Source organism: Suricata suricatta, chromosome 5, assembly GCF_006229205.1.
Source record: "Suricata suricatta isolate VVHF042 chromosome 5, meerkat_22Aug2017_6uvM2_HiC, whole genome shotgun sequence".
Classification (NCBI taxonomy): domain Eukaryota; kingdom Metazoa; phylum Chordata; class Mammalia; order Carnivora; family Herpestidae; genus Suricata; species Suricata suricatta.
The window spans coordinates 5,951,662-5,963,006 of NC_043704.1; the positions used below are offsets into that span (position 1 = coordinate 5,951,662).

Here is an 11,345-nt window from a genome sequence, read left to right on the forward strand (position 1 = left end):
ATTCCCAAGGCAATCTGCAACAAGATGGCAAAAGTCTTCAAGACCTTGGAATTAAGTCAGGAGGGACTAAAGGAAGCATTCGAGAATCTTTAGCAAGTGAGTTTATTGGTAAACACTTTTTTTTAGGAGAGTTGATTGATCATATTGTATTGGACAAATTGGAGCAGAGAAATTGGTCAGTAAGGGGGCACTGCAGATGTCTAGTTGAGGCACAGTGAAGTCTCAAGGTAGGACAGGCAAAGGGTGGGGACAGTGGCTGAGAAACACCATGAGCTACAATCTATAGGACTTGGCAGGACTTGGACGCAGAAAGGGAAGGCGTAAGGAGGATCCATGATTTAAAGCCTGCATTTAAGGAGCTCGGCGAGGGATAGGGATGGTCAGGAGGAGACATCTCAAGTAAGGAGAGCCATTGACAAAATAGAGATGGTGGAGAGCTTGGTTTGCAGATGCGGCTGTGTTGAAATGCCTGCAGAATTTCTGATCTAAAATTAGGAGACATACTGATCCAACACCCAGAAAGGAAGCCAGGCTAGGTCTGCAGATCCAGGCTTGTTCTCAGAGGAGAGGGGTCTGGAGCTGGATGAGCAGAGAGAGCACCACCAGAGAAGAGATGGAATCAGAGAGGGTTTTGGATTTGGAACTCAAGAGAATGCTTTCTGTCTACAGAAGAAAGGCAAAAGTCATGAAGTCAGAGGGAGCTGGGGAACATTTGAGGGGCATTTGAGGACTTCTCCAGCTGTGGTCAAAGAGTCCAAGGGTGAGAAGAAAGCACAGTGAGAATTAAGACTTTTCTGCAAATAACTTCTAAACTGTAGATTATGACAAATGTCTTTATTGAGAAAACAACAAATGAAACACTGAGAGCTGAGTCTGAGAGGGTTGGGACGGGGGTGTCACCGGGGAGGGCACTGCATTAGGCTTAGAAAGATAGGAAGTTTAGACCTTCAAGTATTTGAAAACCCCTTCCATGTGGAGGGAGGAGTGTGACCTGTGGTCAGGATAGAGATGGCTTTGTCCATGGAATAGGAAGAAGTTAAATGTAACAGGAGTTGGTCGGTTTTCTTTGAAGCAAAAGTATGGGCACTATGGCCAGACAGGCATAGTTGCAATGACTTTGATATTATCCTAAAATATAAACTTATTCAGCAGGAAATAGGGAGTCATGAAAGGTGTTTTAACACCGAGGAGGGTTTGAGCCTGTGGGGACACTTCTTCCTTGCTTTCCAGTACTGCATCATTGCATCTAGAAGTTTCTTCAGCTTCACAAATACAGCTGTGCAGGCCTTATCTTCCATTTCTCCTGAAGCTCAGCCTAAACGTGTTTTCATGATCTCCGCAGGACCCACCCTGGGCACCGGGTTCCAGGCAGTCACTGGGATGTTTACTTTAACATATGCTGCTGGGCTGGCATTGTGCTAGAACAGTCCACACCCAGAGTGACACTGGAATAGGCGGTTCCTTTAACAGGCATGGGGGTGGCAAAAAGCCACGTTAAGAGAATGTCTCCCTTTTCAATGCCAACACTCATGATTTAGCTTGATCAGTCAGTTCCTCAAATAAAAAAAAATATTTTATCTTATGTAATGTATAATATTGTATACTATGAAAGGAATGTTCCATTGGCATCCAAGAGCCACCAGTTTTGACCAAAGCCCTGCCACTCGATTGTGGCCATGTGGCCTTGGGTGACTCGCCTTGATCTGGTTTCTGTGTGAGTAAAATGGAGGGTGTTTGATGAGATTAGAGTGCTCCCCGCTGTGGTCGCACCCCCTCCTTCCTCCAGGGTCTGTCTTCAGCAACCTTTCCGAGATAGTCACTACAAATCAATTCGAGATGAAATATACCCACCATATTTGACCTGATATGTAATAATGAGTCTAAGTCCAATATTTTTGATAACTTAGAGCTCCATATTTCTGCAGATAATAGCCCATTCAGGAACATAAAGTAGCATCTGAAAGCTGGCCAAGGACACCCACTGTGCTCTGGCTACCATCCCTAGCCCGCCCCTCCTCCTCTGTCAATGTTCAGACAGGTTGGACATTGTTAATTCAACAGCTAGGTAATGGTATCTCAGAAACAAATCCTGTGGTCTAATGGAAATCTTGGAGGTTCAGACAAACCTGAATCACAGTCCTAAATCCCAAACTCCCCAGCTGTGTAATCCTGAGCATTCTTTCTGAGCATTCCTTTCCTCATCTGCAAAATGAGGTGATACTGGTCCCAGCAGGACTGCCGTGAGGAATCACGGAGGCGATCGTGAGAGCCTGGAAGTCATCGTGTATCAAGAACTCCATCAGTGGCAACCAACATCACCCTTCCAAGCTACCCTCCAACTTACGTTTCACGTACAGGCGGCCTATCACCTTAGCAGTTCCGTATCTGTTGGAAACTTCACACACATAGCTGCCTGAGTCTGAAGGACGAGTGTTCTCGATGAGCAGCCCCGTCACGGTCTTCTGGAACCTTCCAGAAAGTTCCAGGGGCATGTTGTCCTTCAGCCAGCGATAATCTGGCTCAGGATGCCCAAGCGCTTTGCAAGGCAACTCGACACGCTGCCCTGCCATGGCTTTGCGATGATCAAACCCATCCAGTATGGACGGGGCTGAGTTCGCTGGGTCTGAGGAAGAAAGAAACACTCTTAGACGTGGTGAACGAGTCCAAGTGGCCATTTAGAATCAGAGAACCTCATGTATAAGTTAAATCCTATACAGCATACTAACTGTCGACAATAGATCTTGAAGCTTCTATTAAAGAACCGAAAGAAAAATCCCTATTCATATACGTTTCTTGTGCTCAAAATCTTCAAAAGGTTGAAGCAGAAATGATTCTACTTTTCATTTCCCAGTGAATAACGAAGAACTCCAGAATCAGCATGCTTCTACAGGAATTGCCGGCCCAGGCCAGGAATCGGATTGTTCTATAACCAGAGAACGCCTTTCAAAAGAACAACAATAGCAGAAATAGTTGTTTGCCATTGGTGAAATTTATTTCACAGAAAAGAGTTCTATAGTTATTGAATTTGAAACATATCACAATACTGTTTGAACCTCATGTCCTGGGCCAGCAAATGGCCATGAATTGGAGACACGCTGGCAAAGAGACTGGCAAAGATGACACTCTCAAGGAGCTGCATGTGATGGGGGTGGGGTGGGGTGGGGGGGATGTAAGCACACAAACACATAAAGATGATGTGGCTTGGAGTAGGTGCAGTGAAGAAGCAAAAGCACATGACACAATAGAGTGAGTGACAGTGGATGTGCTGTCGGGAGTGTGGGGTGGGGATTTAGGGATGGTCTTCACAGATGCTCTTCATGGTCACTGAGGAGAGATGAAGGAGAGAGACGATCAAGGTGTGGCAAAGATGAAATGGTTATCACCTATGACACAGCCCTGTTTTTAGAACATGACAGTGTCTAATCCACCTGTTCTCCCAAATGATGCTTAGCTGGTATTCTACTCTTAAACCCAATGAGGAAAAGGGCCAAACGCTCTCAAGAAGTCGGTCCATGGAAATCACCCAGCTCAATGTCCAAGCATACTTCCCAGAATTGATATTTCCAAGGAATGTTATGAAGAATGTAAAAATAGAGATTCCTTTTTGGATGCCCAAAATAAAAGCCTCCTTGCCCTCTCTTTTTTTTCTTCCTGTTCTGAACTTGCACTGGACCACACACGTGGTCAGTCACATGGGTCTCCCTAAGGATATGCAGAGCAGATATGGGCTCCTGATTCCGGAAATCTTTTTACCTTCACCGTAGTGAGAAAAGCGCTGTGGCTATTTTGATGCACCTGCAGTAAACCCAACAGCAAACAACTGGATATCCTCTATTCTACCAAAGAACCATGTGGAATGGCCTCTTTAAAGTGCTGTGACTCCACAGCCACCGGGGATGACCGGTAGACCCTGGGAGAATGGCAAGCCCCCTGAGTGGATGCTGATGTTCCCAGGGCTCTCCCTTGCAACTGTCAGCGATAAAACCCACGACAAACCCGCTGCTCTTCTCATCTCCCTGGTGCTTTATAAGAACAATGTGAATGTCCTCATGGGATATAATGAGGGAGCCTAATAATATCCTGAAGGATACATATGACTGACCGAGTTTCCAGGACTTTTCTGTGGTTTGCCCATTTGGTAACTGAAAAATTCCATAGCCGATAATTATACTCACTCACATTTCCTACACTGTCTGGGCACAGGCTCCAGAGGGATTACAGGCATAAGAGACTCAAAACAGCACAGAGCCACCTTCTGGTCTCCAGAGGGATTAGAAGCATAAGAGGTCCACAACTGCACAGAGCCCTCACCCCTGGAGGCCTTACTGCTTCAATCCCCTCCTGATGGAAGTTACAGACAGACTTTGGAGAGTGTTGGAGAGCACGTTACTTTCTTACGGACTAAAGAGTTAGAAAATCTGTTGCTCTGATGAGGGTAGGAGGTGGGATTGGTGCTGGAGAAGGTGACACAAAGAACATGTTGCTCCCTTGGTAGGCATGGTTGAAAGGTTTTGTGTAGGACAAGCTCACAACTCAGGACACAAAAGGCGGTACTTCTAACACTGGTCCCAAAAGAGCAACACCCAATGACTGCACTTAAATTTTATAATTCTGAAACTAATCACTGATAGAAACTTCTCAAATATGCTTAAGATAGCACTGTATAATTCTAATGACTTTTTAAAAAAGAAGGGATGGGACAATTAGCCACTTCACAAAGAAGAATTTAGAAGTCTTACCTCACGCCACCTACCAAAATTAACTCAAGATGAATGATAGCTCTAAATGTATGAGCTAAAAGTATAAAACTTTCAGATGAAAAGGTAGGACCTTTTATGATCTTGGGTCTGGCAGAGTTCTTAGCTATAACACCACAAACATCAGTGGCAAAACAAAATCAATATTTTAAACTTCATCAAAACTAAAACATTTTATACTTTCCACAATCCCATTAAGAAAAAAAATAAGAAGGAACCTAGTGGGAGACCATGTTTGCAAATAATATTTCTGATAAAGGACTTGCCTCCAAAAATATAAAGAATGCTGACATGTCTGTGATAAGAAGACACAACCCAATCAAAAAATGGGCAAAAGATCTAAATAGGTGTATCACCAAAGATGACATGCCAATGACTAAGAAGCACATGGAAAGGTGCTCAGTTATCATTAGCCACTGGAGTAATCCAAATGAAAACTATACTGAAAAAGAAAACTATAAAGTTTATACTACTTCTCACCCACTGGGATGACTCTAATAAAAACACAAAGAAAAACAAGGGCTCATGAGGAAGGAGAGAAAAAGCTAGAACCTCAAGCAGCATTACTCATAATAGCCAACAAGTGGAAACAATCCAAACGGCCACTAGTGAAGGGATAAATGTGATGTGTGAATACTTCCAATGGAATAGTAGTCAGCAATAAAGAAGAGTGACCTACGGATGTCTCTTATTAACACGGATGGACCTTAAAAGATCATGCTACATGAAAGAAGCATGATATAAAGCCACTATTGTAAGATATAATTAATATGAAATATACAGAAAAAACAAATCTATAGAGACAGGCAGTAGATTAGTGGTTGTCTAGAACTGGAGATGGGAATTAGAATTGACTTCAAATAAGCCCCAGGGATTTTTCTGTGGGGTGGAAATGTTCTAAAATTGGATGACATCCATGATTGCACAGCTTTCTATATTTACTGAAGTCACTGAATTGTATACTTACTGTGTGTGAAGTTTATGGATTGCAAATTAAATCTCAGTAAAACTACAAAAAAAAGGAGTGGGGTATTTCTTTTATATTTTAAGCATACAATTTAAGCAACGCTTGAGACAGGTTCTTGGAGGGATATTTGCTCATGTATAAAATTAGTACAAACAAACAGCAGTGTGTTTAATTTTCATCCCCTCATCTTAAAACTGTTTATCTACATTTTTAAAAATCTGTTATCACAAAAATTTGCAAACTCACACAAAAGTAGAAAAAATAACATAATGCATCCAATATATTCATCACTCAGACACAAGAAGCATCAAAAAAAAAATGTTGTCATCTACCTGTTTACTTCTTTATAGTCTTTGTTTTTGGTGTTAACACATTGAGTCAAATCATTGAACGTCTGTCATCTAATCCTATATCATTAGTTTTTCTTAAAATATTTTAATGTTTGCTTATTTTTGAGAGAGACAGAGCATAAGCAGGGGGAGGGGCAGAGAGAAACAGAGAATCGGAAGCAGGCTTCCGGCTCTGAGCTGTCAGCACAGAGCTAAACGTGAGGCTTGAACTCAAGAATGGTGAGATCATGACCTGAGCCGAAGTCAGAAATTCAACTGACTGACTCACCCAGGTGCCCCTTATTCTATATCATCAGTATGTTTCTCTAATAAAACCACAATGTTGGTAACACACAATAGTAATAATAACTTCTTGGTACCATCTAGTCTCTATTCCAAATTCATTTTTCCTTGAGGGGCTAAAACCACATCATTATTCCTATTATTATTCTTTTGCAATTTATCTGATTGAATCTGGATTGTTCCATTGTCTCTTGATTCTCTTTTAATCCAAAGCAGGTCCTCCTTCTTTTCTCTTTCATGTCTTTGGCTTACTGAAGAAGCCAGTGAACTGTTTTGCAGGAAATCCCACATTCTAAACTTCTAATGGGTTCCTCTGTGGCCATTTTTCTCATAAACAGGAATTTAGTTCTAATGAGATAATTAGATCAAGTTCAGCCTCCTTCTTTTTTTTTAAGCTTATTTATTTTGAGAGAGAGAGAGAGAGTGCGCACACACACACATGAAAGACGGAGAGAGAGGGAGACAGAGAATCCCAAGCAGGCTCTGCACTGCCAGCACAGAGCCCAACATGGGGCTCGAACCCACAAACTGTGAGACCTGAGCCAACCCAGATGCCACTCAACCTCTCTCTTTTTGCATCCATATAGTGTGTGGCTTTCCCAGCCTCAGTGGTGCTAAATTCATCAGCAAGTTCAGGTAATAATGTTTGTCTGGACTATTTTATTAAGGGTTGAAATGATTTTTGAATTGTTATATTTCCTTCAACTTCAGTAGATTTGATTATTCTGCAGATAAGAACTATCCTTCCTGAACTAGGATTATTTGGTTATTTTGAAACACAGGTAAGACAGGAGAATTGTGGTCCTTAAAATACCACTTACCATAATCAAGAGTTGATGCATTTCCTCTATGTAGACCAATGAAATTCTTACTCTTGCTTTTGTTGTTATTAAATAAATATGTGTGTATCTAAGTATATATGAACTTAAGTATGCAAGTACAGTGAAACCTTGGATTGTGAGTAACTTGCTCATCTGCAAGATGAGCAAACATTTCTAATAAACTTTAATTTAATACATGAGCGATGCCTGGCCATATGAATAGTCCGTGATGTGGAATGCCACATAATCACCAATGAGCCAGTGGTTCCTTTCTCTTCCTCCTCCCCCTTCTTTCTCCTCCTCCCCCTCCTCTTCCTCCTCCTTCTTCTCTCTCTTTCTCTCTCTCTCTCTCTCTCTCTGCAGGATTGTGGGCAATTGTCTCCCATGCTCAGATGCTTGACCTTAGGCCATGGTGTTTGGCGGAAATCAGTGATTTTTCAGAGCGTTGGAAGGTGCCCACACCTGGCACAGGTGTATTTTTTTTTATCACATTAAAGCACCTGTGGACAGTCCTTTGCTTTTCCATATGAGAGTGAGCTTAGGAATGCTTGCTTCATTCTAGCTCAGGCTGCCTGCAGATACAGACCCTTTTCCCTGCTGCCTTACTGCCAATTACATTAAATACAGTCTATAATGAATTTATGAATACTGTACTGTAATCAACATTCTTGTGAGCATATACAATGGCCCACATGCAGAAAAAGGTTGGAAAGAAAGGGGGTAAGAAGAAGGAGATGATTATGGTGGAGTTTAACAAGGAAGTGATTGAGAAGTATGAAGGAGGTATGCAAGTGGTCAAAATTGCAAGATTTTGTAAGAAGTCTACAACCGCATCTCATCTGCAGAGGAGGAGAAAGAGGCAGAGGAATCTCTCACTTCAGATGAGATCAGGGAAATGTGTAAAATGTGGCAAAAAGTGCAAAATTTTGTAGAAAACACCACCCAAATGCGGATGTAGCAGTGCAAGTGATAAACCTGTTTAACGACAATGCAGTGTCACATTTCTGTGAAATCCTCAAAAGTAGGCAAAAGCAAGTATCATTGGATAGGTTCTTTGTTAAAATTGCACGAAACAAGAAAGATTCCATTGAGCTAATGGATAGCAGTGATTTCGTTAGTGATCATGAAAGTTTTCCTACAAAGTAACCTTCCTTTCTTCTGTCTCCCTCACACCAGCCATGAAGGTTTTCAAAGGTAAATATAGGCTAATTTGTTTATTTTTCTTTATATCTTGTATTTCCTTTTCTGAAAAATATTTTTAATGTTTATTTATTCTAGAGAGAGAGAGAGAGAGAGAGAGAGAGAGCCAGGAAAGGGGCAGAGAGAGAAGAAGACAGAGAATCCCAAGCAGGCTCCATGCTGTCTGCACAGAGAGAGAGAGAGAGAGAGAGCCAGGAAAGGGGCAGAGAGAGAAGAAGACAGAGAATCCCAAGCAGGCTCCATGCTGTCTGCACAGAACCTAAGGAAAAGCTCAGACTCACCAACTACGAGATCATGACCTGACCCAAAACCAAGAGTCAGACGCTTAACGGACTAAGCGGCCCAACTGTCCCTATTTTATACTTTCTTTATTTTGTATTATATTACAGTATTATAATCATTTTATATGAATATATAAAGATGTATATATAACATATATTTATAGCATTTAATATATATATTAAATATACAATGTATAAAAAAGATTTTATATGAATATATAAAGATGATGTGTTGTGGAATGAATCATCTGAGCTTCCATTACTTCTTATGGGGAAATTCACTTTGAGATACAAGTGCTTTGGATTACAACCCTGTTTCCAGAACTAACCATGCTTGCAAACCAAGGTTTTACTGTATACATATGTACATGTGTGTATTCATAATTAACTCAAAGGCTTTTTTAAATGTTTAATGGTTACCAATCAAATGCGATCAATTGTTTTTGAAATTCAACTCACTACATGTTGGGCCAATGAGAACGCCTTCAGAAGCTGTCCCCTGTATCCTTTTGACAAGACCCTTGTTTCAGGGGCATCTTCTACATTTCTGGTCCCAGACACTACAACCCCCCATTCTTCCAAGGAGCCATGGCCTCTTTTTGGGGGGATAAAGGACACTAGATCTAGAGAGTAGGAGTGCTTGTTGCTAGTGGTTGTCCATTGTTTCTTGGCCTTTTCAATGTAAAGACCTGAGAAACGTCCTCCTAAGCCCCTAACAAGTGTGTCCTGATAGTTTCTGTTGGCCATTTCCATGATCTTATATTTTTGCATTTTCTCTTACACTGAAAATCTTGGTTCCAAATAAAAGGAACATAAACATAATAACTCCCCGCTTTCCACCCCATTACAGTATTTTAGAGGACAGAATTCCACCAGGGCACGTCCCCGGGACCACCTCTCTCCCTCACCCTTGGTAATGCTGAGTCACTCTGACTCCATTTTACCGCTAAGCCCAGCAGTTTCCATCAGGGTGACTCCCTGATCTTCTGAAAGGAGACTTGCTGAATACGGGCCAGGTCTTCAAGGAGCTGGGCCACCGCCACGCGTGTGATGACCACAGACCACTCTGGTCTTCAACTCAGAATGCAGGCAGGTCTATCTGAGCGCCATAATAGCCCTCCACCCGTTTCCTCAGGCTCCCCAAGGGCCGACCCTCTGCCCTGGAGAGAAGTATTTGTGGACTGTTTTGCAGGTCTGTGGCTGTGAAGTCCCTTGGGTCCTCTGCCCTGGCCGTCTGCCACTTCTGTGACACGGCCGTGCTCCCGCGGCCCTGGTGCTGCTGGCTCTGCGTCCCCACCCATCCAGGTTCAAGTTCCGCTGCGTGCTGCTGAAGGTCTAGTCCACGCACTTCTCCCTTTGTCATTGAATTCAGTTCGTTTTAGTTTCAGGATGAGTTTAAGATCATTAAAACCTTGCTATGAACATGCCCCACACGACCCAAACCCCACGTGTGCATTTTTAAATACATTTAAATCCAAAATAAAATTAATTTTTTTTTTCCTGTAGGGCTTCTATTTCTTTTTAAAGAAATGTTTGTTTACTGGGGAGCCTCAGTAACTCAGTCGGTAAAGTGTCTGACTCTCAGTTTTGGCTCAGATCATGATCTCATGGTCCGTCGGTTCAAGCCCTGTGTTGGGCTCTGTGCTAACACTGTGGAATCTCCTTGGAAGTCTCTCTCTCTCTCCATTTCTCTCTGACCCTCCCCTGCTCACATTCTCTCTCAAAATAAATAAATAAATAAATAAACATTGTTAAAAGTTTATTTCTTTAAGTTTCATTTTTATGCCTTTATTTTATTTTGAGAGAGAGAGAGAGAGAGAGAGAGAGAGAGAGCGAGCACTAGCGAGCGGGGGAGGGGCAGAGAGGGAGGGAGACACAGAATCCGAAGCAGGCTCCAGGCTCTGAGCTGTCAGCACAGAGCCCGATGCGGGGCTTGAACCCACGAATGTGGGATCATGACCTGAGTCGAAGTCAGACGCTTAAGTGACTGAGCCACCCAGGCAGCCCCAGAGCTTAGATTTCTAGAATAGTCATCCTCGCTCAGTGTTTATGGTCTCATTCTCTAGCATCAACAACTTCCTCCTTCAACTATGTAATTAACGATTCTGTGACAAAAGTCCTAACGTTTATGTCCTACATACAGTGGACTCTCTCAAGGGCCTTTTCATGACACATGACTCAGTTGACCCCAGAGCCACACCTCTAACCACTAATGCTCAGTGTCTTAGGGGAGGACATTCCTCCACAGATTGTGCCTTGAAGCTCCTTACTTTCTGTCACAAATGCTCATTGGGTGACCTCATGGACCCCCCTCACTTCCACGGTGACCAGGTGCTCATGGGCCCTGCTGTCAATGTTTAAACCATCAGCGGAACATTCCATAACACAAAACAAAACAACAACAATAACAATAACAATAACGAACTTGAAATTAAGAAAAGTAAATCTACTGAGCCCTGAGAGTCAAATTTGAAAATAAGTGCTTAATAATTTAGAGCAGAGATAAACAGTCCACCTTTCAGACTCTACCCTCCCCCCCCTTCCTGGTTTTCTCTTTCTTTTCAGATTTTCATTTCATTTCACTTCTCTTTCACGAAAGATGGGCTCTCAGATTCTCATCTCTTAATTCACTTTTTTTGGGTAGAGAAATGTTTACTGCTTCTTTTGCTAAAACTCAATTTAAACTT

At 42.3% G+C, this 11,345-nt stretch overlaps 1 protein-coding gene across 1 annotated transcript in view; it reads right to left on the reverse strand.

Annotated features, from left to right (window-relative positions):
- The window catches only part of DSCAM (DS cell adhesion molecule), a 680,888-nt gene that overhangs the window by 233,840 nt on the left and 435,703 nt on the right, over nt 1-11,345 (reverse strand). Inside the window, exon 5 of the mRNA XM_029938933.1 lies at nt 2,345-2,623. Coding sequence (XP_029794793.1) covers nt 2,345-2,623 — 279 coding nt within the window. The remainder of the gene's footprint in view (nt 1-2,344; nt 2,624-11,345) is intronic.